The sequence below is a fragment of the Musa acuminata genome, chromosome BXJ3-5, assembly GCF_036884655.1.
Source record: "Musa acuminata AAA Group cultivar baxijiao chromosome BXJ3-5, Cavendish_Baxijiao_AAA, whole genome shotgun sequence".
NCBI classification, from domain to species: domain Eukaryota; kingdom Viridiplantae; phylum Streptophyta; class Magnoliopsida; order Zingiberales; family Musaceae; genus Musa; species Musa acuminata.
The window spans coordinates 7903085-7931016 of record NC_088353.1 but is presented as its reverse complement, the minus strand read 5'-3'; the positions used below and the strand labels follow the sequence as shown (position 1 = coordinate 7931016).

Genomic DNA, 27932 nt, shown 5'->3' with positions numbered 1-27932 from the left:
CATGAATTGATCCTTATTGATATATTTCATGAATTCTTTGCATATTTAGCTTGTTGAATGATTGAAATTTTTAGCCATTGAGTCCTCCCTTTTTGACTTTGATAAAGGGGGAGAAGGTTTCGCTAGCTTGTGTATTGAAAATGAAAGTAAACTTCCTAGCATGCTAGGGAAGTAAAACATGCAAGCTTGCACTTCTCAAAAGGAGAAGAAAGATATTGCCTATCGAAAGAAGCAAAGAGTGCAAAACTTAGAAAACTTGCAACAAAATTGCTCTTGCCATGCTTTGAAAATAGATTGATATCCTTAAAAGCATCGCATTAAATTTTTTAGTGTATCGCAATGTATCACATGTATCACAAATTAAAATTTTTGAGACTATTATCATATCATGTTTAACAATTGATATCTTTCATTTATATGATAAATTATCATCTCATGATGTATCACATAATGATATCATGATTTGCGATTGTATCATGTGATCCTTGGTGAATTTTTATATTAATATCTTTCATGAAATGATTTCTTTGCATTAGTATCTTGTATGCATCCTATGATGATTGAAATATTGATTGATGCAAAGTTGATGTAAATGTCTAAATCATTAGTTCCTCTCCTTCTTTTTTGACATTGGCAAAGGGGCAGAAAGTTATTGCTAGCTTGCACACTTGAATGAAGAATTTGCTAACTCGATCATTGTAATAAAGAAATTTGCTATATCAAACATCATAAATATTGTTACTTGCGAAGAAAAGCAAAGTGCAATCTTGCATAAAAATTCAAGTGTTGAATTGTCATGATTGAACTTAAGAATCTTGCTATGCTTTTGTGTTTATATGTTGTGATGAAAATCTAGCTTCATATGCAAAAACTTGCATATCTTTTAAAATAGCTAGAGCTACTTCCTCTTTTTGTTGATGACATAGGGGGAGAAGTATATTGATGACTTTATGCATTGAATTGAATATTTTATATATTTGCATGATGGTTTAAATGTTTTTCATAAGATGTGATGAATGTTACTTGGATTTGGGATAATCCAAGTGCTCTATCAATGACATATTGATTGTGGGAGTTTGGTTAAACTCTGGGGAGTTAAGGTTAACTCCGTTAGTCATCAATTATTTGTCATCATAAAAAAGGGGGAGATTGTTGAATCTCGGATTTTGATGATGAAACTAATTGATTGTGTTTAGATGTTTAACTGCATTTTGAGTGATGCAGGTCTACTCGATCAGGATTAGACAGTTGACGCAGGAGGAATTGACGTTGCGCCGGAGGAGATCACGTCAGGATATTGGATGACAGAAGGCTTCGGATATCGGGCATCGGGCCAAGGAGAGCGGAATTGCGCTAAGGATATCAGGGTTGCGGAGGTCAACCGCCGATTGGGCAACAAGCCGCAAGAGAGGACGATGCGCTAAAGAATCGGACGAAGCGCCAACCAATGACGTGCCGGGCAACAGAATGTCAATTCGCGTTGTAATAACTGTCTAGATCGGAGTAGAGTTTTGGTTTGCATGTGTAGGATTAACTACGATAACGATGAAGACATAAAGCGAAACAAAGTGCGGAGTCAAGCACGAAGGATTCGTTGGGAGTTCAAGAGTTCGATGGAAGTCCGAAGGTTCGTCGGGAACGCTATCGGAACTAGCCGAGAATGAGTAGGGAGCTTGCCGAAGGGTTTTTCGGAAGCTCGCCGGAAAGTTCATTGGAAGTTCGTAGAGCTTGCCGAAGAAGCTCGTTGGAACTCGCTAAGATCAAATCGTGAAGTCTAGGAGCTTGCCGGGAGTCCGTAGAATGGTTTCCGAGAGTTTATCGGAAGACCGCCGGAAGTTCGCCGGAATCTCGTCGGAAGAAGTCTTGACTTACGGACTTTGTAATAGCTTAGAAGATGTCTTTAAATTCATAGTTAGTATGTTAATTAGGGTTAGAATTAGGTGTTAATCTTATAACCCAAGTAGGGGCCAATTGGGCCCGAGTTCGGACTAGTTTGGGCCAAGTTTGGAGCCCAACTAGTGAGTTGTAATAGTGTATGCGATGGCACCGCCCAGAACCCGAGAGCTGAGCGATGGCACCGCTGGACTGAGCGGTGGCACCGCCCAGCACCTGAGAGGTCCGACGGTGGCACCGCCAGCCTCAAAAACCCAAGAGAATTCAAATTTTTGAAGCCCAAATTTGAATCCTCTTGGGGCCTATAAATACCTCTCTATTCTCAGCTGAGAATACAACCTTTGAGAAGCAAGAGATTGAGAAAAGAGCCTTAGCAAAATCTTAGCAAGTCTAGTTTTTCAAATTGCTCGAGTCTTCACCTCCTCCCATCTTATTGAAAAGAATTGTAAGAGTATGAACCACTTGTAAAGGTTGTAAGAGGGGTATTAGTCCTTCCCCTACAAAGAGATTTACTAGTGGAAGTTGAGAGCCTCTTCGAAGAAAGCTTCGCAAGTGGATGTAGGTCATTTTGACCGAACCACTTTAAAACTGTTGTGTTATCTAATATGATTAAAAAAATAATTTTATAGAATTAAAAATTAAGAAAGAGCTATATTTCATTAAAGTAATCGGTTAAACATAAAGATCTCATTCTAATTATACCATTGTAATATATAATTAACCCTCTCAAAACACCATTGTAATCAACATTATAAAATATAACAGAATAAATTTTAAATTAAAAATAAATAATTTTAAATTTTACTAAAATCATAATTTTATCTTTTTAAAATTAATTTAAAATACTTTTCAATTTTAACTCTACCTCATATCATTATACCATTTAGCCTAACTCTCGAATTAGGAATCTAACTTAAACTCAAATTAATTCATTTTTATGCAAATCAAGAATTAGTATTCTAATCAAGAATCTGTATGTAACAAACAGTCTTGTGTTTTCAATCAATCCAAATTTTATTGGGTGAAAATTGGGTTACATAGAACTGAGAAATATAATATAGAACTTGTTATTTAGAGCCCATTTTTTACTTTTTGACAACCTCTTTACTATTCAAAATCTATTAAGAAATTAATAAAATAATATTTTATTATTTATAACCCCCTCTAATTTTGATTTTTTTTTTTCTTTCTTACATCCGATCATTGCCTATATGATGCTCTCCAATGCTCATTATCGTTGCTCTCTAATCCATATTCTTGTTGATTATCCTCGGTTCCAATTCGTGTTCTTTCACCTAGATTGTGCATCTTTAGTCGATACTAAGATACTAAGATGAAGAGAAAAAAAAAGAGAGAAGAAAAGAAAAGAAGATGAGGAAATTCATTTAGAAAAGAATAATTTTAAAATATTAAAAATTTTAAAATAAGATTTTAAATAGTAAATAAAAGGTTATAAATAGTGATATCTATATAATATTTGTATTTTACACGACGACCTAAATCGATCCTTTTATAGATCCTCGAGGTTTTAATAAATTATTTTTTATAAAAAAAATATAATTTTAAGATTATTGACTCGTATGGACTCGATGGTTTGTACTAAAAAAATTTATCTTTATTAATAATCAGAAAAAAAAATTAAAATTGAGAGAAAAATCTAGTCTATTGAACAATCAAGTTCCAACCACTTAAATTCCAAATAAGAAGAAGCCAAGTTAAACATCCAAAGGAGACCTGAGAAAAGCACAAAGAAAAGAAAATATGCAATTCTTCAAATATCGTGCAATCAAACTTTGAAAAGTAGTAGCTCTACCTACCTACCTTGTTTGTAATTTTCAATCGCTGAAAACAATTATTTTGTTATTTCCTACAATATATATTTTCTTAGAACCATATGAAAATTCAAACTAGCATTATTAGTTTTGTCTTCTTTTCTAGGTGAACCCTCACCAACAACAAGTCATAGTCGATGTCTTCTTCTCTCATTGCCGGAGAAGTCGTCGTCACGACACAATATAGCAGGGCTACTTTTGGCCAGACGGTGCAGCAGAAGCTTCTGGGACAATTGATCAGGTCTTCTTCACATGGTATGCGCATCCATCGATGCTCTCCTTTCTGTTCTGTTCTGTTCTGTGCGTGAAGAAAGCAATGATGTCAACAACAGTTGTGCTAGCCTTCAACTCTTGCGTCCATCATTTGAGCAGTCCAAAGAGAAACGGATGACCCGTACGACGAACACCTGACTCCGTTTGCCGCATTGAAACGTTTCCCCCGTTCTTCACCTTCTCCCCGCGTGACGACGCTGTGTTGACTTGCGGACCTCGGGTTTTAGATCTTTAAAAGGTTCCGCGGACTCTGTTTCCCTTCACCCCAAGAAAGCTAGGAATTGGCTCTGCAAAATGACGATGAAGATCGAGGGGTTGTTCTCTGCCATCGGCCTCCTCGTCCTCCTCCTCCTGTCTCGGAGCCATTTAGCTACATCCCAAGAAGTTGGTACGACTTGATGCTCCGTCGACCAAGTGTTCGATGTTGGAACAGGTTTGCATCTGCTATATGTAACGAGCTCTGATGGGTTTGGTTTCTGGTTCCTGAGTGCAGAGGACGAGAGCGAGTTCAGCTACGAGGAAGGGAGTCCTAATGGCCCCCAACGCTGGGGAGAGATTCGCGAGGAATGGGCGATCTGCAACAACGGCGACATGCAGTCTCCTATCGATCTGCTGCATGAGAGGGTCAAGGTTTTGCCCGGGTTAGGGAGACTAAGAAGGAGCTACAGGGCTGCCAATGCGACGCTCAAGAACCGCGGCCATGACATAATGGTAGCTCCTGAACATTCTTTGAGCAAACAGCTTCTTGCATCCTCTTTACTTCATCATCCCTCATTTTGCTGTGCTACACTGATGCAGTTGGAATGGACGGAAGAAGCAGGAAGGATTCACATCGATGGAACGGACTATGAGCTCAAACAATCCCACTGGCACTCTCCCTCCGAGCACAGTATCAATGGCAAGAGGTCCTCTCCTACTCAAACAACATCACTGTTCTTCTCTTCCCTTCTTTTTTCTGCATGATACACGACGAGAAAACCCAATTCGGACCTTAGCATAGAGTTTTGAGTCTATTTCCTGGTATCTTTCCGCAGGTTTGCTCTTGAGCTCCACATGGTACACCAATCGGCCGACGAACGCGTAGCTGTAGTTGGCATCATGTACAAGATTGGCCGACCGGATTCATTTCTAACAGAGGTGATCTTTCTTTCTCTGCACGATTACTGATGTACTCAGGAAGTCAATCACAAACACTGCTATGTTTCCTTTGCAGCTGATGGAATACATCGAAGAGATAGCTGGGAACAAAGAAGAAGAGAGAGTTGTGGGGTTTGTGGACCCAAGACACATAAAGATAGGAAGTAGGAAGTACTACAGATACATGGGCTCTCTTACTACACCACCTTGTACCCAAGGAGTGGTGTGGACCATCAGTGAAAAGGTAAAGTCTGCACCTTAAGCCACTAGTGCAGTTGCAAGAATCTCCTCTCTCCAGTCTCATAATTGTCTTTGCTGAAACATATATTTGAATCCACTGTTGATCACAGATCAGAACCGTGTCAAAAGATCAAGTCAGTTTGCTGAGAGAGGCTGTGCATGATGTAAGTTTTTACTCCTCTGCAAGAAAGCAATTCTTCTGTATGTTTCGATAGAAGAGAGGACAATATCCTGACATCATCACATTACATCGTCGTTTCCAGGATGCAGAGAAAAATGCCAGGCCGCTTCAACCACTTAACGGACGCGAGATCCAATTCTACACACCTCGGCTTCGTAAAAACGATGAGATCTTCCACCCATAAATTTGCAGCTGATGATAATTCCCGATAGAATCGCAGCTATAGTACAGAGTTATATTGCTTCACGTCTGTCTTATTTGGAGGCACTGTATTATGGGTTGGGTGGGTTTTCAGCGTATTATGTATGTATTTATGAGGTAGGTTATCACTATGAGATTTCCCGGTGAGCCATGAATATTATATTTTGAGTGTGGGGTTATGGTTGGAGACTTTATGCTTATTTCCTTTTACTCATTATATGGAACACACTTATTACAAGGTTAATGGTTGTAAAGAGCTGATGCAATTGTGTGCTTTGCCTCATTTTCTACATTGATTCACGCTGATTCAAGAACAGTATACAATCAGCTTGAAATCACTGAATTGGAGTCAGAACCAGTAGATCACTCACTATATACAGTCCACTTGATGCTCATCGATTCCAATCTAAGTTAACCCAACCCAGAAACGTGAGATCGGAGGGGCTGAGTTGGGCTCGGACTATCCAATTTGTCCACCCTGGCTCGCAGCATGGGGGACCTGCTTGGGTTCGTTTGGCCCTCCTCGTTGATACGTAGTCAGTGGATACGGGGCACGGTCTATTATGTTGTGATACCCCACCAAGCATGGCTTTGCCGTTTTAGACCCCGAAACAACGTTCCGTTTTCTTCAAGCACGACGCTTATCGGATCGGATCCGGCCATTTCTTTGTTCGCCTTATTCCGTCCTTTGCACCGTTCATGCCCTAATCGAAGGGGGAGAAAGGGAAGAAGAACAAGGGAGGAACAGGTGGTCTACCGAGGAAATCGCCGGACACCGGAGCCCTTACCACCGGCAGAGACAGAGGATCTGACGTCATCGCCCACCGACTGAGACGCAGCGCTGGTACTTCTTCTTCTTCTTCTTCTTCCGATCGACCGTTTCCCTTGTTACCTCTGCCCTCCTTTCCTTTTTGAAGTCGCTTTCCTCTTCGATGCTACACCGTCGTCTCTCCAGATCGTGGGCAGATTTCCATGGCGAATGGAGAGTGGAGCTGTTGCGTCCTGGCGTTGAGATTGTTCATGTGGCTTTCAAATTGTTTTCGCTCATACTATTCTTGTTCGATTGCTTTCTTTTCAGTTGTTTCTTTTTTATGTGGGAGTTTCTGCTTTCTGATTTGTGATAGAAAATTTTGACGTTGCATGCGTAGTTATTCAAGCAGAGATTTCGCTTTCCATGGTTCCTTTTTTATTTTCTATCTATATTGTACGTAGTTTAGAAAAGGCACTACCAAAACAAATAGTTTATAGACATGTAGTTACTGCTATCTATATCCTTTTTTTTTAATAGTTGCTTAGTTCATAAACGACAACTGAATTGTTCCTGTTGGAGACAGCCTTCTCTATTTTGTTATTGAACTTGCTTTACTTGTGTAGCTATCTCTTAATCTTCTTTTAGTTTGTGTAACACAGTGCAGCAATATCCTCTTTTAGTTTGTTTAACATTATGCAGCAATTTCCCTTTGTTTTATATTTAACTGTTGAAATCCCATATGGTTGTCATTGATGTAAAATCTTTCTTAGTGCTTGTTTAAATTGGACAATCTTCACTGGCCTGTGAAAGATTCAGTGTACCTAGGAGATCTCAGACTATTCTCGTGTAGATGTTTTTGTTATTGTCGTTTTGATTGTTCAAATGGTTTTTATGGTGTTTATTTCATGGTAACTGTTGTGCAGTTGGTTAATTGGTACTTTACTGTGAATGTTGAGCCATGACATTTTGCTTTCATCTTAATATCTCAAATTTCAAACTAGCCATATTTATTAACCACACTTTTTCACTAATTATTTTTATTGAATCATGTTCTTCTTGTCTTGTGTACATTTTCCTTTATCCTTTTAGACCTATGAGATGAAATATGAATTTTCTTTTTCAACCATTTGCTATAATGGAAAACCTCACAATTGTTCAAGTAGGCAGTGTTTAGGGAGTGAGAGTATTGACCTCAGCTTGGGCACTAAATACACACCTGTATCATGATGGCATAATGTTGTAAATATGGTCAGCACGAGGCATTGGCTTGCGTTTCATGGTAGCACCTTGTTATTACTGTAAGTGGTGCAAGTGGTGGTTGTCATGTATGGTATGAAGTGAGGTGTGCTTTGGAGTTTGCACCTTGAACAATCCTTGATATGTTGGATGCATGCAAATACAGTAAGAAGTTGACCGTGAAAGAATGTTCTTGTGCTCAACAATTTATACAAAAACATAAAAAAAGAATTATTGTCATAGTGTAAATGTATGGAACATGATAAGAACATACATAAAATCATGCATGTAGATTCTTATGTATGGTTTGGAGAACAAGGGCATGGATTAAAAAATGCTTAATTACATGGGAGTCATTATTAGTGGAGTGAAATGAATGTTATATAAACCAAGGTTCACTGTACTATGGTGTACCGCTCGATACGAGCAGTATGTATTGGTCCAATAGAAGATCGGTATGGGCGGTACATACCAATCTATCAGTACACCCCATCATACCGTGTGTCGGTGCATTGGTACATACTGTACCATTGGTTGGTCGGTACAGTGGTACGAACTGATAAGGCGAACTATGATATAAGGATAGGGAAAGTTAACTGGAACTACCTACAAGGAAGTCAGAATTAGGTTATCAAAATAAAAATGTTGAAAATGTAAAATGGAGTATGAGGAGCAAATTCTCTCCTATGATAACCTTGGAAAATATTTTGGAGCAGAATATGTGTAACAAGGATGCTCTCTGTAGCTTTCTATATCTGTACCAGGTATATGCAAGTTATGATGTTTCTGGGATCCTTCTTGAATACGTATCTACTGCTTCTTCAAAATTATTTTTTTGTAAGTATTTATCACAATCTTTTAAGATATCTAGAAGATACTTTGTAATCATTTCTTGCATGATGACTTATAAAAAGATCTTTCAATCTTTTCTGCTCTCTTGGATTGCTATGTTGTCTTCTCTTTTTTCTTTTTTTTTTCTAAATTTATTTTCGGACAGTTAATATGTAAGAATTCCTAGGGGTAATGTAATTCCCACTGCACTGGATCTAACAGTATTTTGATTCATGTTGTGGGATTGTATATCCTGTCCTCTCTCTTGCATGCATCGTATGTGGGTGGTGGGCAAGTGGAGGCAGGCCAGACATGCACCTCTTTTTCTTTGATTATTGAGCGTCAATGACAGACAGCAGTGTTCACTTACTGCCATTGCTCTTTTCTTTTCCCCTTTTCCAGCAAAGCAAATAGGTTGGAATCGACGACAGGCTCCTGGTCTGGTTTTGGATGAATTCAATTAATATACCACTTACTAACGTAGCATCCTGTTGTTTTGATACTAAGTGCAGCAGGTTCAAGCATCATAGTTCAATGTTAATAATTTATGAAAAGGGTTCAGCCTAGTTGCTATGTTTGACTCTTCCCAAACCCACCATTGGCTATGGTCTCTTGCCTCTTGCACTCTGTTACCCTTTTGACTGTAGTATGATAGACAATGATAAGTTCTTTAGCTACCAAGGATTAGAAGGCAACATACATGATTTTTTTTATTTAGATAAATCTTTTTCTTTTCTGATTGCACTTTATAATAAGTGGTTTCTTTCTTTCTTTTTTTTGTTTATATTCAACATTAAATTGTTCTGTTGAGGCTTATGCATACAAACAGTCCTTATAGGCAGTTCAATAGAATAGTCTCTCTGTTACTGGTTCTCACACCTTGGAACCTGTAGGAGCCATTGTCTATGACTACTATGGATATGATTATTTCACAAATGAACATACAAGTTTCTTAAGACTAGGCTGAATTTTCCAAATTGCTCTCATGGTCATACAATCATGTCTATATGCATGTAGCTTGTTACGATGACAAATTGGTTGATGAATTGAGGCTGCGACTTTATGGATCATGCCTGATGCATGAATTTTTAGGCATCCTCTAGTACAAAAGGAAAATGGTCATTACTGGAAATTCCTTATTATTACAGTGGATTATGGAAATGATATGTAGTTCTTTTATCTGGTATATAAGAGATATAATCTCCCCATTTATATACATAAAATGCTTTGAAATATTTAGTTATTTCTTTGAGACAGTTTAGAAAATCAACTATTTCTTCATGAGGGAAGTAATCCACAAGAGCTTCAAGGATAAGAGCCATGAAGTATCCACCTGATTTAGAAATACAAAAGCAAATTTGTTAACCAAAGCAGCAGAAAAGCATGAGCTATTTTTGTGGACTCTGTTAGTAACTTCATTTACGGTGGTAAGGTTGCAAAGATTGACCATCCCAAGAGCATTTGTGGGAGCCTTGTGCATTTAGTACATATTTTTTAGTAACTTCATTTTGTAGGAACATTTAGTAATGACTAGTTGTGGAAGATTATTTACCTAACTAACTTCAGTAGCATTTTATTTTGTGAAAACAACTCATGAGACAATTTAAATAAGTGTAGAACCCAATCTTTCCTGATCAGAAGCAAACAAGTCACACTTTGTATGTGAAACAAAATTTTTTATTTGTTTCTTTAGAGCAGCCTTCTTGGACTATACAGCTTATACAATAGCTTTACTTTGGTGGTTCTGATGTCAAAAAGACGTGTTGGTTTCTCTTCTTGTTTTTGCCTGGTTCTTGTGTCAATCTCTCTCGATCTTGGATTTCTATAGAAAATGTTTATATCATTTAAAAGCTGAACATCTTGATTTGATCTAGTAACGCTTTGCATCAGACTGGTATCAAATTACACTTATTTGGTCACAACCAGATGAAAGCTTATCTTATCAGATATTGTCATTAAATTTGTGGTGTAAATTGGATGCTTGTTTTCATTTTTCCACCTTATAGTTTATCAGTACTTATTATTTACCTCAATAAGCATATTGTTTTGGTTTCGTTACAGGCATATCACTGTTGCTGTCACTCGGCTTTCCCGAATCATGGATCGCACCGATGGAGATGATCATGTAAGTGCTATCTCTTAGCTCAGTCAATCTTCGACCAGCTTAATTTGCCTTGTAAAAAAGAACACTCATAGTGCAGGAAGGAGGCAGTGTCGTAGGCTTCGAAGTACCAAGGTCGCCCGATTCAAGCTACAACAACCCGATACCGGGAAATGAAGATGAAGCTCGAGAGCCTCCACTTGTTCCTCCTCATCTGCACCATACCTTGCTGAACTACCCCCACGGCCAAGACGATCCAAGCAGTCTTTCCATGCCTCAAAATGTGATCCTGAATCACCTCTACATAGGGAACCAAGATGGCCCGAGATCTGTTGTAGCTCTAGGGATCACCCACCGTGTCCGGTCAAAGTACGTTACAGTTGTGCTCTACAAGCCAGTCCAGAGAAGGTGAACTCCATTTTCTTTTGTCGATTGGGTTAATATTCATGAGAGCCTGACTGCTGTGGCTGTGACCAAACTGACAAAGTGGAAACCCATTCTACAATTACTCATCTGCATAAATGGATCTGATTCTCCTTATCATTTCGCCAGGTTTTTGATGGTCACTCTGCATTCTTCTTACTCAAGTCAGTATTTTGGTTTATGGGAGTTTAGTTGTGTGATTTATTATGTAATCTAAAATTTCCCATCTATGATATTTATAGGAGGCCGGTAAAACTCCACAGGGAGGACAGAGAGATCATATATGATTTTGGTTCATATTATTTCCATATAGTCTGATAAAAATACTCTTCTCAAACAACATTACTTGTACTAATTGAAATTAGATTAGGTGTGTAGTTGTTGTTTCTCGATCGCCCAAAATGACTGTGTCCATAGCCCTTCTTCTGAGGTTATTCTGGTCCCAACCCAAATCAAAACCTGCGGTCTGTACTCTTTATCGGTTTTGTGGACATCGAGACCGGAATCCAAGTGAGACAAATTTTCAACCTTAACATGCTATGAACTGAATCATTCCACAGTCTTCCACTATTATGTTGACCTTCTGCACCACATCTGATAGTAACCCGTCCTGCTCTCTCATGTCCTCCCAATTTGAGCTTCTCTCCTTGTGTGTCAGACCCCAGCAAGACGTAGGAATTTAATTGCTGTTATCAGTCAAGACTCTTTTTTTTTTTTATGTATATATATATATATATATATATATATATATATATATATATATATATATATATATATATATATACGGTAAAATTATGATAAAAAAGACTCAAAGTGCATTCATTACATTCTCCTTTTTCGTCTTCCAAGATGTTGGCCTTATCATTAATCATTTCTTCTATTCAGTTTAACGATTAGTCTCATTTGAATCGAAAGAAAATCCAAATATGTCTTTTGACTATCGGAAGTCCATAAGATTTGCTCAATAAGAAAGATTGTGGTCGACTACTTTTGTTATCGGTCTGAGTTCATTTTCTGTCCAAAAACAAAAGAAGCAAGTCCATATCTTGTCTTAGATCAACAGCAACGTGATGCGTGATGGCAGCCACAACAGCCAATTTAATCATCTAGACCCACACCCGTGTGTCTGGGACCCCACGCATTGTCAGCTACTATCACCGCGCGTGGAAGACTGCCACCATCGCTGACATGGTGGAAACACAGCTCTCAAGTCATTTGCTGTGTGATGAGAGACCTCTCATGTTCCAAAAGCAGCAGCCACAAGCACAAGTTATAAAGAAGCACCACCGTCTCTTTTCCTTTTCAGCTCCTTTCCTCTTCCCTACTAGTTTCATCGCACCATCTCAGAAGCGAAGGAGATGGCGACGGCAAAGAGATCAGAGGAGGGCTTGCCGTGCCCCTCGTTTAGCCGCCGGTGCCGGCTGCTGGTGAGGGAGCAGAAGGCTCGGTTCTACATACTCCGGCGGTGCATCATGATGCTGGTTTGCTGGAGTGATCGCGGCGATCTCTGATAGTTGTTTATGAGGAGGACATGGAAGAGATGTACACGTTGTAGTACTTACTACATTCCGCGTGATATGTGGAGGAGCTTTAGTTCTGGGAAATGTAGCTCACGAGGCCATACAACTCATGTATATCTCGTTGAACATAAATCATGGAACTTAATTCTAATGGCTATGCGGTGCACATCGATATCGCAAGTTGCTTTTGTTCTTTATGTTGTTATTTACTTGTGCAGAGGTGTGCTTGACTGACTCTGGCAATTTGGATCCACATCTGGTACATCTGGACACCAAGTAAGAGAAGTTACATGTGATGTGAAGCAGGTACTCCAAAGACGAGCTTCTTCCAACTTAGTTTACTTTCTTTCTTATCATTTGTTTTTCCTGCCTACCCTTTGGAATTCTTTGCTCTCTCTCTCTCTCTCTCTCTCTCTCCTGCTTTCTCTTCGTAGAAACAATGGATCCTATCGTCCAGAGAAGATATCTTGTACTATCATTGTTTTAAGAATATTTAACTAGTAGGGAGCGTTAGGTACCGAGCAATCATACCGAATATGATGTTAAAACCCGAACTAACTCGTTCTTCTTGAGATGATCGAAGAAAGAAAGGCACCACATCAAAGTTACAGTTTGATGTTAGAACGAGTCTTAACGATATCCGATCGCAGAAGCGGTTTCATGTCATCTTCTTCATCAGGAAAATGAATGCCGAGTTTGTCTTGGCGCCTACTGTTCATGTCTCCATTCTGGTTTCAGATTTGCAGCCACCGCTCCAACAGTTCACCATCGAAAAATAACCTGGATTTGGTACTCACTAAGCTTGGTGTGCATGAGAGCTTCTAAGCTGCCATCTCTCCATGCCCAATTCCATGCATCCATGCGACCGAGCTTAGCTTGGATGAGATAGCAAGAACGAAAGAGGCATACATACCGCTATGAGTGATCTGACGCGTTTCTTTACCCTCTGACGGTGAGAGGATGAGGAGAACTCAAACGACCACGATGCAGGTGCTGTCATATCAGTATGCCTTGGCTTTCATCCCGCAGCCGTGTGAAGCTCATGCTCAAGCTGGACGTCTGATTCCAGTACAATCGGCTCATCCATCACTTGATACCGTCGCACGAACAGAAACTGCGAGATCGAACATCCTGGTAATTAAGTCGATAATTTCTGACAGCCAAATGATCATTACAGAGCTGGCGATGGCAACATGACAGAGAGAAGTACGTGATGGTCGTTTACATGCATCTAATATGGACTTGTGGAGTCCAAGAGAAGATTACTGATCGGTCAAATGTGTATATCCTTTTTGTCGTCGGCAGTAGGCTTTTCTTCTTTACCTTTTCCTTTACTTTCTTGGTCATGGTGACTGGGTGGGTGGGTTGGGTTGCTGTGGCTCTTTTGCCACTGTGGGTGATTCCTACTGGAAATGTAGATCTTGTACTTCCTGTTGCTCTGCAAATTCAAGTTCTACTCATCTGATGGATGTGGATCATAGTGCAGGACTTTGGCGGAAAGTGAAAGCTAAAGAAAGATTAATTCGGTATGATAATGCTGTACTTAATCACACTGATAAACAAATGCTTTCATCATGTGACAATCATTTTCAGATTCCTTAATTACATGTTGTCATCATAAATTATTGGTTACATAATCTCATCAAAAACTTCATCGCGAGTACAATTTAGTACAGAAGTAACAGCTACACTTGTCAGGACAACTGGACCGGAATGAATATTGACCGATAGTCGGTAAAATGGCAATGATGGACTTGAGGATGTGTTTCTGGCTGTTTTCTGAAGCAATTAATTCTAAGTGTTTATGATTAGCCAGATGTTGTCAGTAATCCAGTGTTGTCAATGTACCGAGTTAGGGTTCCACCAACCAAGCCAATATTGGATTTGCATGTTACTACTGTAAATGATCGTTCACAAAAGTGGAGTAGATATGAGGATAAACCGTGGAGTTGCTCTTCTTGGTTGAAGTACTCCATTAACCATTGGAATATGAATCTCTCAAGAAGTTGAAGTACTCCACCATTAAACATTGTTTGTTTTCTTGTCTGGACCGGACCTTTCATTATTTTCCAATCCACTTCGATTAAAAAACATGAAATCAACAAGTAGATCCTAATAATTAATGACAGAAGTGAGCATACGACAATACTTTAAGAGGTATTTCTCCCGACAAATGATCTGTTCACATGTGCAGAAGCAATTTTACAAGTGAACAGACTATGATTGAACTAAATAAACTGTTGTTACTATGGAATTGTTTTTTTTTGGGGGGGGGGTTCCAATTCAAAACTAGTATTTTTGGGAATTCTGAATGCTTTAACCTTGTTGAAGAAGCATTGCAAAACACCAAGTCATGACCATGCAACGACACTAGCTATAGGAAGGGTGCTGTCAGATGCAGTGCAAAGGAAGAAAAGCCCATGTACGTGAAACGATTGTAGGGCCACATACATGCATGGTAAAAGGAAAAAATGTGGTAACTCTTTCTAGTTGAAGCTATCAATTCCTTCCACAGGATGAGTGTTGTCCGAAATGAAGAAATGGTCGATGCGTGACATCTCCATTATGGTCCGAAATCTTTTTTGTAAGCACCATCTCATTTCACCCTTTCATACATATATATATATATATATATATATATATATATATATATATATATATATATATAAAAGGTGAGTGGTATCATAAATGGTAAGAGAGAGGGAGGTAAGTTCGAGCCATGGCATCTGCATTTATGATGAGAACACAAGTTGGGAGTATCAGAAGATTGAAGAAGAAAAGGGAAGGGATGCAGGAGGAGTTGTGCAGTAGGGTTTTGTCTGATAGCAGTGGGAGGAGGGGACACCGACAGCGGGAATCCATGGAAGGGAGCGCCCAAACTACTACGGCCTCTCACAGCTCACCGAGTGTTTCGGCCACCCGTGCGTGTGGTCCATCCATCCATCCTCCTCTTCTTTCTCTTTCCTTCCATTCCATTCCTCCTTTGGCTCGTCAAATAAATGATGAGAGTTAAGAGAGAAGATGGAGTGTTTCTTAGCTGCCAACCTTATCTTTAGATTTTGTTCTATTCTCGCTCTATGATTGGGATCACATTTTCTTATGTGTTGAGGTATGATGTGAATCAAATTTGTTGGAAGAACTACAAATATTCAAACATGAAAAGAATACTCGATCGATTAAGATCTAGTTTTTCTATAAACATCATATGTATCTTAAGATGTCGGTAAAATTAAGGCATGAGAAAATATACGCAAGGGGATTGTGAAAACAATTTCTCAGCGGTTAAATATGGAAATGAGTTTAGATTTAGGTTTAACTTAATTCAAGTGAATATTTCATTTCTTTTATGTGTTTATTCTCGTGTCGTAAAAAAAAAATAGTTTTCTCTCTCTACTCTACTCTACTCTACTACATAAGCAAGAAGTAGAAAGCCACATAAATCTTGCATCAGCCTTTGTGGGTTATGGCTTGTTGTTGATATTTGGATTTCGAGGTTTTCTCCCCCGACATGTTGTTGTTGTCTTTCATTTTTTTTTTACTTTCAAGAAAAATAATTCATCAAAAAAAAAACTTAATTCAAATTGTAAAATTTAGGAAGAAAAACTATATGACAGATTTGTAGTACTTGAAGATATTTTCTGGAAGACCGCATAAATAGTGGGACACTTAATAATTTGGATGCGTAAGTAATGATTTCAGAAATCAAAGAAAAAAAAAGATAGATAGATAGATTAACACGAAAGGATCACCAGCTTGGTTGACACTGTTGATATTATTTGATGGAGTAAACACATCATGTGGAAGCAATTAAGCGAAGAATATTTTGCTCATTGAGGTGTCGCTAAACCTCGTACTGGGGGGGGAGGGACATCTTTACCCTTCCTATGAAACGCCATCACAACATGAGAGAGACAACCGGAATCATCTATAGTGAAACAGCGGTCTCATGTCCGTGATCCGCATCAAGCTTGGAGCAAAGTGGATACTGGATACCAGCTGTGAGCTAGCTTGAGAAGAAGAGGCAACAACAAGCAACTCCTATTTGTCCCATGTAATTTAATTTACTAGATCAGGCAGGATATATAACAAAACCACACTTGACGTGCATTGTGTATATCGATGATGAATCAATAACTCGAAGGAACACCGAGGATCAGTATTAACTCTGATTTAATGTATAAGTAGCAAAATTATGGTAAGAAGCTTGGATCATGTACACAGTGGATCGGGCGTAACTAAAACGTGAGCTATTAAAAAGTACCCTTTGATGCATTAAATGGCGGCTAAGAGTCCCAAGCAGCAGGGACAAGGGAGAGTGATGATAGCTGCAGTAGTGCGACCACTGTTTTTCTCATAGCTTGTCAATGGATGCTGAGACACATCACATGTACTAGGCGTACCCATAGCTTGGAAAAGGTCGAATAGGCAGCCATGTAATGTCATCGCTAAGGCAGCGTGAAGCCATAAGCGGGGGAGGCCATGGGGGGTGGGAGGCAGCGCTGTAAAAAGTGGACGGCAAGCTTTTGCTCCCAAGTCAAAGATGGAGGTGGGACGTGGGACCCTCTCTTCAATTCAATGGGAGGGCACATCATATAAATAGGCAGCAGTGCACGTGTGGGTGTGGGACCTGCATGGCTCCCAAATAATGGTGTTGAGCCCTCTCTCTCTCTCTCTCTCTCTCTCTCTCTCTCAGGTTCAAAGTTAGCGAGGCGACGACTGGGCGTCTCAGCGGGACCCATGCGGATCCGCAACGCTCACATCACTTGTGGATTCGCTGCCCCCTTTGGAATCAAAGTTCGACGCTTGCACGAATAAGGTAGCCATCATTAATTTAGAGAAACAAGTGTAAGTGGGCAACGATCCAATCCACTGCGTTAGAAAATATATTTATATTTTTAATATGTAGTCGATGGAAAAGATTTGATCCAATGCGTAGTTAGTTATGAAATGCTTCGATAAATAATAATTCTAAATTATTTTTTAAAAATATATTGAGATAAATATTGTTTGATAAAATTATATTTCAAAGTTCATTCAATATTTTTAATATTTTATGATCATATATATATATATATATATATATATATATATATATATATATATATATATATATATAATCTTATATAAACCTTTCATATGGATCAAATATATAATAAATAAAATATAATCATATAAATAAATATAAAATAATTTTTTAAAAAAAAAAATAAATAAAATTGTATCTTATAAAAATATAAATCATATTAATTTTTCACTAAATCATTTTTACAATCTTATAGTACTTCATAAAATTATAGGATAATTTCGAACTTAAAAAAATTATATTAATATCCTGTAAATATTAAAATATTAATACTATATTAACTATCAGTATTTTCAATAAAACATCAAAATGAGATACAATTAAAAAAAAAAAAAAAAAAACCAAACGCATGCAACCTCATGCCAGAAGACCGGGGGATATGCACCAACAACGTTGCTGCAACTCAGAAGGTTGCTATCTGTTCATATCGGAAAGACGAGTACAGCCCATCGAAGCCCAGGACACAGAATGGATAACTCAGAAGAGATCATAGAGGAGCACGCCCCCCTGTAGATAACAGAATGGCGCACACAACTTTCACAAGTTATAAACCCTAAAGCAATATAATAATACTTTCAAAAAGTTTTACTTGGATATTAAGAAAATCAATTGCAACCATGGCTGGGGGATGTGGCCCACGACCAACCATGCCCTGGTCCTGGTATTCTTCAGGATGATGATAAATATCCTAAGGCCATTTTGATGAGTCCCACGTGGGATCGAATAAACTAAAACAGGATGATCGCCCTACTTGTACCAGAGTCCATGTTTTACAAAGAGCGACAAAAGATTTGTCATAAATTAACTGTATAAATCATCATCGTCGGCAGCACCAGCTGATGTTGCAAAAGGATCTGCTCCTGCACCTCCAGCAGCGGACTCAGATCGCTCTGAAAAGCGGAACTCGCTGCCGAACCCCCTTGACTGCTGCAAAGTCTGTGCAAAAGCTTGGTACTTCCGAATATCTGCATCACTGACACTCCTACGAGCAAACTTCATCGATTCTTCAAAGTGAGCAGCTTTGATCTCTGCTACTTCATCAGTCTCATCTTCTTCCATTGCTTCAGGATTCTCACTCTTCCTCTTCTCTCTTTCAATATCCTGCATGATGTGAACCAAGATTAACTTAAGTTTGCTTGTTTGACCAAATTCTAGTAGAAAAATTGTACCATTGGCAATTACTTATATTATCTGCAAAATGATTGTAAGACAAGTCACCAAAAGTGCTCGAAATGCAATCAATTCTAAGTCTTTTTAAGATGGGGTAAAAGCAATATACTGACAACCATTACAGAATTACGCGAACAAGCAACGAACAAGTTATAACAAGTACTGAATCTCCAAAATACTGATACTAACAAGAGGGCATGCAAGATCTATTGTAATTCTTAATCTCCTTGTGTAAGGACATACCGAATTTGCATTTTGACTACGAGAATCATGTATATATTTCTCAGCACAAAAGAAGAAATAAGATGGAAATGTTACTATTTCTCACATATGTGACTTAGTGAACTCGATTTCTAAAATGGATGACTTGGTGAACTGAATACTACAAAGTAGAAGCCCACTATTTTGTCAAAGATGCCAATACATTCAGGCTGCATATTCATATTTTCCAAGATCATACTGAAACAAACAAACTATTGTTGCAGCTAACCTCATTAGTACACAATATCAGAAATTAACTATAATGACAAAAAAAAGCATCCTACTGTATTAACAGAAAAGAAGAGAAATAATGAAACAAAGACATACCTTTTCAATGTTCTCTCTAATGGCATACTTGCATGCACGCTGGCAAATTTCTGTAATATCAGCCCCACTAAATCCTTGAGTGTACTTGGCAAGAGCCCTCAGGTCAACATCTTTTGATACTGGAGATTTTCTCAGGCAAGCTTTAAAAATTTGAAAACGAGAGGCCTCATCTGGTAAAGGAATATAAATCAATTGGTCCAGACGGCCTGGCCTAAGTAAAGCAGGATCAATAATGTCAGGCCTATTGGTTGCCCCAATAATAAACACAGTTTTCTTGGCATTCATGCCATCCATCTCTGTAAGTAACTGATTGAGAACCCTGTCAGCAGCACCTCCTGCATCACCAACACTGCTACCTCTCTGCATTGGGAGTGGAAAACCATGATCAGCATAGGACATACAGTAAAGAAATGGCATGCATTTGACAGAAATTGTAACTAACCTGGGTTGCAATGGAGTCAAGCTCATCAAAAAAGAGAACACATGGTGCAGATTGACGAGCCTTATCAAAGATCTCCCGTACGTTTGCTTCACTCTCACCGAACCACATAGTTAGTAGTTCAGGGCCCTTAACACTAATGAAGTTTGCTTGACATTCATTAGCAATGGCCTTAGCTAATAAGGTCTTTCCACAACCAGGTGGCCCATAAAACAATACTCCCTTTGAGGGGGACATCCCAAACTTCTCAAACTTCTCAGGATGCTCAACTGGATATTGCACAGTCTAAGAGAAAGAGAAAAAAAATTAGCCAACCACATCAAACATTTTGTGGAAGTAACATACTACATCTATCACCAAACTACCTCTTGCAGTTCTCTCTTGACGTTGTCCAATCCACCAATATCTTCCCAGGAGACATTTGGCACTTCAACGACCTGACAAAAAACCATCATTTTACAAGTTAAATATATCTCAAGAACAAATACAAAACCCATCACTAAGTATGAAACACTTGGAAGATGAAATGAAACATTTCAGGTTTTAGATGCACAGCCAATTCACATTTTTTTAATGGCAAATTATGAGTTATAAGTTCAGATGTTTTGGTGTATAGAAGTTCTTGAGTTAAAAATTCCTACCCTTGATTAATATTTTCCAACTTTAAGATATCTTATTCTAAACATTTCTAACAACCAAATGCTTAAAAAAATTAACAAACAAGGCTGACATATTTGTAAAGCGAAGGAAAGAGAACCATAACGGTTTTGAGACTTGAGAAGATCATTGCACAGCCTTACAGTTTCACGGAGTGCAGATGGATTGCTTGATCCAAGAGCAGTCTTAAAATGTTCATTTGTGACAGCCATAGAGTTGAGAATCTCCGCATCAATTGATTCATCCTCTAAATCAATTATGTCCATCTTTTCACGTATACACTGGAGGGCCGCTTCAGTGCATAGAGCAGCAAGGTCAGCGCCTACATATCCATGAGTGTCCTTAGCAATCCTTTCTAAATCAACCTGCATGACATGAATCAGTGTCATTTATTACCAATCAATATAAAACATTTAGAACAATGGCTAAAGAAATGATGGGCAACAGTCATTTACATCTTCAGCCAGCTTCATGTTCTTTGTATGGATCCGAAGAACTTCCAAACGCCCAACTTCATCTGGGACACCAATGTCAATTTCCCTGTCAAACCTACCAAATCTTCTAAGAGCTGGATCAATACTGTTTGGCCTGTTTGTAGCCCCAATAACAATTACATGAGAACGAGATTTCAGCCCATCCATCAGCGTCAGAAGTTGAGACACTATACGCCTCTCAACTTCCCCATGAGTTTTTTCTCTCTTAGGAGCAATAGAATCAATCTCATCAATAAATATAATTGATGGTGCATTCTTCTCTGCCTCTTCAAAAGCCTTCCTCAGATTGCTCTCGCTTTCACCAGCTAGTTTTGACATAATTTCTGGGCCATTAATGCAGAAGAAAAAGGCTCCTGTCTCATTTGCGACTGCTCTAGCTATCAGTGTCTTCCCAGAACCAGGTGGCCCATACAACAAAATACCTTTTGGTGGCTTGACACCAATTGACTTAAACAATTGAGGGTGTCTAAGAGGTAGTTCCACTAGCTCTCTTATCTGAGCCATCTGTTTTCTAACTCCTCCAACATCATCATAGCCCACCTCATCAAGTCTATCCTCATCCTCCCTTTTTATAGGCTCCCCCTCACAGAAAATCTCTGTGTCAGGAGCAACAACACAATACTCTGCAGGATCAGTTTCTATAACCTTAAATTCAACACTCCTCATACCTCCCCTGACAAGGAAAAGATCCCCTTTTCTCACAGGACGATATGCCTCCAGAAAATATGCTGCAAAGAAGTCAACACTTTAGTTACAGAAACCACAAATCAGAAAATAAGTTATAAACCACATGGGGACCTAGCAAACTTCACAGCAAAACACTTGTTTTGACAGGTCAGCACAAAATGAACATTGACATGGTTGGATTAATTATATCCAAACAGAACCGACAAATCATATAAAACTTAACATGTACCAGCAAACGCATAATATCACAAACATCTATTACATACAGAACCAATAGTCATCCAATTAAATATACAAGATATTTACCGTGCAAAATACAAAGGCCATGAATTACATAAAACACTTAAATATGGAAATCATGCAAGAACGAAAGTCAACTGATAACCATCCAGAAATTGCTTTGAGAAATGCATCAACAATGATATTGTACAGAAGACTCCTATTTGCATACAATTGGCAAGCTTGAAATATCATCCCATTTTGAAAACAACAATAGATACAAAAGTAACTTAATCCAGAAGAACATCAAATCAGATTATTACACATGATCCAATTGTTTCAATAGAACATTCAACCATCGATGGAATTATTTATACATGACAGAGTAAAATAATCCTGTAAATTTATGCAAGATATAACTGACTGGCCACAAAGACCCCAGTCAGTTATATAAGTACTGACTGGAAATTAAAAAATGAATATAAGGACACACTTCCTGATAATGGAAATGAATATTCCAATAAAAAGAGCCAAAGGGTAGATTCAAAAAGGTCAATAAGACTCGATCACAAAAAAATATTTGATTTATTCTCCTTATCCCCCCAGACTAGGCTTACCACAGGACATATTCAGTACATGTTGGATATTATCATATACATGTATTTGATGTACCTCAAACACTTATCCAATTGTCCAATTTTCTCAAGTACTAACCAAAAGCATCAAATGTATATACTTCTTGCGTGTGTGTTTCTATTTTCATTAAGATGTATAACTGATGCAACCTTTTAGATATATTGTTCGATGCCAACTGTATCAAGCATCAGTCTAACCTGAAATCATCACTCATAAATAAGCTCTAAACCTTTTCTAAATTTTTTATAATATTTGTGAAATTACTTCTTTCCTAAGGAATAAATTCAAAATGCTCATTAACTACTTACTGTCAATTATTGTGATCTAATCTGAAAAAGAAAACATTTCACAACCAAGATAAGGAGAAAACTTAGCTGTAAGTCACTTTGTTGACTAAGTCAATGGAAGAAGGGATGTGCTTTAAGCAACCACACCAAAGCAAATGAAGGGAAGCATGGGCAATATGTTATGTTATGGGCAACCAAGCAACCTATTGCTGCACTGACCACGTCTTTCCTAGGAAACTCTTGGCCCAATTCCATTTCCATATTAACAAAATTAAAACATGTTTTAATCAGCTCCCAGATAGCAGAACCACCCAGCTTCGGATAATATAAAGCAGACATGAGGGAAGGAACAGGGACGCATACATGAAGACACAAGAGGCACACCAAGAAATCCAATGAAATTCTATGAGCATAAACCAGATTAATACCAAACAAAATCCTTGAATCAAATAAAACACAAAACAGTTCTGATTTACACTGATTAGGACATGTTCGTGGTAGTAATACCAATCAAAATTACCACCAAGTATCTGAACATTGAGAATTAGAAGCAACGATGAGTTATCAAGTGCAGCTGAAAGTGTACTATCTTTGTGTCTAGAAGATAATGAATGCTCTGTATAGAAAGGAATAAGATTTTCAACTGATAAATATTTTTTGTCAAGGAAGTCACATGTGGAATTCCTCAGGTCTGGAAGCATTTCAGAAATCCCAAGGTAGTTTGTTTAGTTAGCTTATTTTAAAATGTTTAAAAAATAAGAAAATGACTGGAAATCAAAGGGTAAACTATACAAATACAAAAGATCAACATAATTTATCAAGTTATCAAAAAATTGAACTAGTGAAACCAAAATGAGAAAGAGGGTTAATGATTTATTATTAAGTCTAGAGTGTTCTTGGAAATCTTGCTTCTATACTACAAAATCAGCAATAAAAGCTATTTCTCAAGTAAATTTAGTTGAGTTGGAAAAATAAGGTTCGAAAACATATACTGCAGTGATTTTAGAAAAACATGATCAATTTAAATTGACATGATCAGTGACATGTATGATGGAGTTGTTCTCAATTTTAGATAACAATAGTGTCTTAACATGATTCTTATCACACCACATGATTGCATAAAAAATATCTTTTGAACTCTATCTCCTTTTTTTATCATAATAAATGAACTTAATGGGAACATTGGGATGAACTTCCAATAAGTCTGTTAGCTTGTATGTTATTCGCCATTGGCATTTTAGTTGACAAGTCAAAACCGGATAGGTTAAAGTTTTATAAGGATAAGATTTAGAAGCCAAAGGTTTTAGACTAAGCATCATGGCTTAGAATATATCTGGTACTGGGCAATATGCAACAGTCCATTATAAAACATGTGGTATGCTACATATTTTATTGGTATACTAAGATCTTGCCTTTTACACTTGTACAACACTAAGGAACCATACCAATACAACAAGGTCGATAAGTACATGAGCTGCAACAATTGACTACATGAATACATGAGCTGCAACTTTACCAATAAAAGGAAAAAAAACACAAGATACAATCAAAATGACATACAAGAAAAATATAGACTCATCTAACAGATAGAAAACTAGTTTTTTCATAAAAAGCTCATTGGAGTTTGCACAAGATAAAACATTTTTCCTTCAGCAGAAGATTAATACGAGTCAGATAAAAAACCTAATAGTTGACTATGAAATCATTCCTGCAATGCCATATTATTTCAAACCATGCTGTCTCACTAAGCCAAATTGACAAACAAAACGTAGCCCAGTAAACAAACAGCAACAGTGTAAGAAAAACTACATTAAAGATAAAGGAAATGAGACATGGCTTTCAAGAAAAAACATCATCAAAATATGATTAATATCTTGATCTTTTAAGTCATACACTACAACAGGGAGGCATTGAATTACAGGTTTAAAAACGGAAGATGGTACTGAGCTTTGTTTACATGACAATAAAGACCATGCCATGAATAATCATACGAGCAATCTAATTATGAAAAGCAGTCAGCAAAAGTTATCAAATGATTAAAACAGAAAACTCACGCTTCAAATAAGCATCAAACAGATTCCCCGTGACTCCTTCGATTGTGTCATCGATAGGCAAGATGTGAACCCTCTTCCCATACTTGACGTCTTGGCATTGATGGACTGAAACAACATCCCCAAGCCTCACTCTGAGGTTAGATCTAACAACCTTGTTCATCCTGATCTTTGGTTCATCACAAGTATCATCGGCTAGAGCAATACAAATAGTGTCCCTCCTTTTCTTTCCCTATAGATGAAAGATGTTAAACATTTAGGATAGCAATCACAAATCACACAATTTAGAGACAGAAACTTCAGTTTAACGCACCAATTGTCAAAACCAGATGTAAAATAGACCAAATGAAACCGTATATTAAGCCAGATTGAGCTATAACGAGACGATTAAATAACTAATTGATTAGATAGAGAGACGACCCTTGACAGAAGCCCTAAGTTCAGAATTGGCCACAAACCTTTAAGTTGAATAGCTTATGTAGAAACTATATATCGATCAAAGAGAGCAAATAAGAAATCGGTACCTTCAAGAGTATAGTATCGCCTCGAAAGAGCTGTAGTTTCTCCATCGTCTCGGGATTCATCGAGACCACCGAATTATCATCATTAACCGCCTCATCCACGATCAAACGGTTAGGGGCCTTCTTCTTCTCGAGGATCGCCGTGCTATAATCTTTCTTACCCTTACTGCAAAAATTTCCAGACCCACATGATCCAAATCAAAACCCTAAGAATCGAGACCAAGAACATTCGAGAAGGAAGGCAAGAAGCACACAGAAACCAGCGGAAACAAAAAGAAGTCTCACGGATCGGAAGAGGAGGCATCGCCCTTGTTCGCCATCAGATCGAGATCCACAAACGACCGAGCGCGGAAAGCAAAGGGCAGACGCAATATCCAAAGAAACGGGGCAAAGACGAAGGCAGAGAGGGATTATTTATAGCGCCCGAAGATAGTCGAGCACCGAATCCGTGCTCGCTAAGGAATGAGCTAGTCCTTTCCGACGCTCACGATACTTATTATGCGGTCGTGTAAATCGACCGTCCGTGGTACGCATCTGCGGTGGATCTGTCATCTCACTGGAAATTAGTATGCGGACTATTTCAGATGGGCCGCGTTCCGAGAAAGTGGGCCGATAGATGTTGACATCGACGATGACCGCTGTGTCATCGTTGGAACGAGCAAATCAGGGCCGTTGATTGGGCCGGTGGGAGAGGTGGCCCAGGCGGGTCGGGATACGGAGGAGAGGTAGGTAGGTCAGCGAAGGCCTGTAGGTAGGTGAGTGCAGTTATATCTATCTACGTATGCTTGACATATTGAAAGCCCAAGTTAAATTCATACGTGTGTCATAAACCAATTCGATAAGCTTTCACAATCATCACAAATGAAAGAGACATCATTGGTTAAACTAATAAATATGCAGTAAAAAATATATATTAAGGAGTCCCTAATCATCTTTTGTTGACATGTTGTCACGAACGGTCATCGCGCACCCATAACAACTCCATTCAATAAACCGTTCGTCGCTCTCATATACATGTACAGCTACTTGGCAACCTGTTTTACCTTGGTTTTGAGTCATTTTGCTTGTAATAATGTAAGTTCGAACAAACTGCAGCGTTACAAAGCGATCGCTCATCGAACCGAGCAAAATAGTCCCAAAACAACCCAAAACAGCTCCGTTTTCGTGTGCCACGGGCTGATTTCTGGAATCTGCCTCCACTCACCAAAACGTCAGCCATCTCAGCCCCTTGGAACCCCCCGGGTGGCACAGGGTTGGATGGGGCTTCGGTATAGTATCGGGCGTTGAACACTCATTCGCAAGTTCGCACGTTGCCTTGACGGGAACTTGTTGTCGCGCCCGGGACTCGATGAGCAGCTATTTATGAGCTTGCAATTATTCGTTCAACCTTCTGAAGCCCTTGTTTTCCCTCTCTCCCTCTTTTCTCTTGTGCACGCAAGGTGCTCGCTGAATTGCTTGTAAAGCTTCCCCTCTTTTCGCGAGACGTCGGGATTTGTCCGTCGCTCGTTCTTTCAAACTAATCAACTTTCTTTTTTACAGGTCCTTCGGGACTTGCGAGAGGTTACAAGTGGGCTAATCTTTATGGAGCAATATCGCAAGGGTGAAGCGCGACTTAGGCAACGTAAGCTGAGTTCGTATCTTAGCCGCAAGGGTGCCTCACGCCTTAGGCAATTCCAACTAAGGCCGTGACATTGTGGTATCAGAGTGGGCAAGCACTTCGAGCGAGCAGTGAAGGAACTTCGCAACTTCGCCATAGCAAAGCATCATGGCGAATCAAGCAAGATGGGGCAAGCTAGACCCTTGCCCCAAGCAGTCGCAAGTGGGCTGCATGTGCACACTCGCTCTCAGGTTGTTGGAGCCGCTCAAGAGGAGCACGGCAGTGAACATGATGAGCGAGAAGTTGGCTACTCTCTGCAAGCAGAGGAGGCGCAATCTGGAGCACCAATTGGGAAAAAGAGTCACAAGGAGAAACTCACAACAGCGGAAACCCATTTGGATGTTCTTGAAGCGAGCATGGAGGAACTCTACCATGGCCAACAAAGGCTTGTTGGGGTAGAGAGCTCGCAAGAGGAAGCAGAGTCAAGGATCGATAAGGTCGATGCCCTAGTCGACCGACTATCTAATGACACCAAAGACTCCGTGCAACACTTACAGGATGTTGTGGCGGAACTCACTTCAAAGGTGGCTATGCTCACAAGAGCACTAAATGCGAGAGGAAGCAACACCTACGTTGCACCATCACAAAACTTGAGAGCACTCGAGCCTCATGGTTATGGAGGGGCCAGAGATGCCAAAGAGCTCGAGGATTTTTTGTTCGACATGGAACAATACTTTCGAGCTACGAGGCCCGATTCTGAAGATACCAAAGTTTCTATAGCAATAATGTATCTGAACGGAGATGCGAAACTTTGGTGGTGAACCCGTTGGGAGGAGATCCAACAAGGTCGATGTTGGGTTGACACATGGGAGGACTTGAAGCGA

General features: G+C 38.9%; 3 protein-coding genes across 3 annotated transcripts; 2 read left to right on the top strand and 1 right to left on the bottom strand.

Annotated features, from left to right (window-relative positions):
- The first annotated feature begins 3948 nt into the window (after positions 1 to 3948).
- On the top strand, positions 3949 to 6001 carry LOC135639026 (alpha carbonic anhydrase 7-like). The gene is made up of 7 exons (XM_065152729.1): positions 3949 to 4386; positions 4492 to 4709; positions 4797 to 4903; positions 5033 to 5135; positions 5212 to 5379; positions 5486 to 5539; positions 5639 to 6001. Exons 1-7 carry the CDS (start codon positions 4293 to 4295, stop codon positions 5738 to 5740), a joined length of 846 nt encoding a protein of 281 aa, XP_065008801.1. The 5' UTR covers positions 3949 to 4292; the 3' UTR covers positions 5741 to 6001.
- A 683-nt stretch (positions 6002 to 6684) lies between these two features.
- LOC135639027 (SNF1-related protein kinase regulatory subunit beta-3-like) lies at positions 6685 to 11219 on the top strand. Its single transcript, XM_065152731.1, has 3 exons — positions 6685 to 6779; positions 10637 to 10700; positions 10777 to 11219. Exons 1-3 carry the CDS (start codon positions 6730 to 6732, stop codon positions 11086 to 11088), a joined length of 426 nt encoding a protein of 141 aa, XP_065008803.1. The 5' UTR covers positions 6685 to 6729; the 3' UTR covers positions 11089 to 11219.
- Positions 11220 to 18264: 7045 nt separating this feature from the next.
- Positions 18265 to 25889, bottom strand: LOC103985026 (cell division cycle protein 48 homolog). The gene is made up of 9 exons (XM_009402639.3): positions 25737 to 25889; positions 25455 to 25617; positions 24934 to 25162; positions 21012 to 21778; positions 20700 to 20921; positions 20265 to 20336; positions 19903 to 20184; positions 19461 to 19820; positions 18265 to 18803 (listed from the first exon to the last, which is right to left on the bottom strand). The coding sequence occupies exons 1-9, from the start codon at positions 25769 to 25771 to the stop codon at positions 18504 to 18506; spliced, it is 2430 nt and encodes an 809-aa protein (XP_009400914.2). The 5' UTR covers positions 25772 to 25889; the 3' UTR covers positions 18265 to 18503.
- Between the last annotated feature and the right edge of the window lie 2043 nt (positions 25890 to 27932).

What these genes read in the sequence shown, in the direction of transcription:
- LOC135639026 (XM_065152729.1), top strand. Translation starts at nt 4,293, where the DNA reads ATGACGATGAAGATCGAGGGGTTGTTCTCTGCCATCGGCCTCCTCGTC. An exon ending in CGGATTCATTTCTAACAGAG is followed by an intron (nt 5,136 to 5,211) that starts GTGATCTTTCTT and finishes TTTCCTTTGCAG; the next exon opens with CTGATGGAATACATCGAAGA. An exon ending in TGAGAGAGGCTGTGCATGAT is followed by an intron (nt 5,540 to 5,638) that starts GTAAGTTTTTAC and finishes CGTCGTTTCCAG; the next exon opens with GATGCAGAGAAAAATGCCAG.
- LOC135639027 (XM_065152731.1), top strand. Translation starts at nt 6,730, where the DNA reads ATGGCGAATGGAGAGTGGAGCTGTTGCGTCCTGGCGTTGAGATTGTTC. An exon ending in CTGGCGTTGAGATTGTTCAT is followed by an intron (nt 6,780 to 10,636) that starts GTGGCTTTCAAA and finishes GTTTCGTTACAG; the next exon opens with GCATATCACTGTTGCTGTCA. An exon ending in GCACCGATGGAGATGATCAT is followed by an intron (nt 10,701 to 10,776) that starts GTAAGTGCTATC and finishes CTCATAGTGCAG; the next exon opens with GAAGGAGGCAGTGTCGTAGG.
- LOC103985026 (XM_009402639.3), bottom strand. Translation starts at nt 25,771, where the DNA reads ATGGCGAACAAGGGCGATGCCTCCTCTTCCGATCC. An exon ending in GCGATACTATACTCTTGAAG is followed by an intron (nt 25,163 to 25,454) that starts GTACCGATTTCT and finishes TTTCATCTATAG; the next exon opens with GGAAAGAAAAGGAGGGACAC. An exon ending in GTTTGATGCTTATTTGAAGC is followed by an intron (nt 21,779 to 24,933) that starts GTGAGTTTTCTG and finishes ACTTCTTTGCAG; the next exon opens with CATATTTTCTGGAGGCATAT.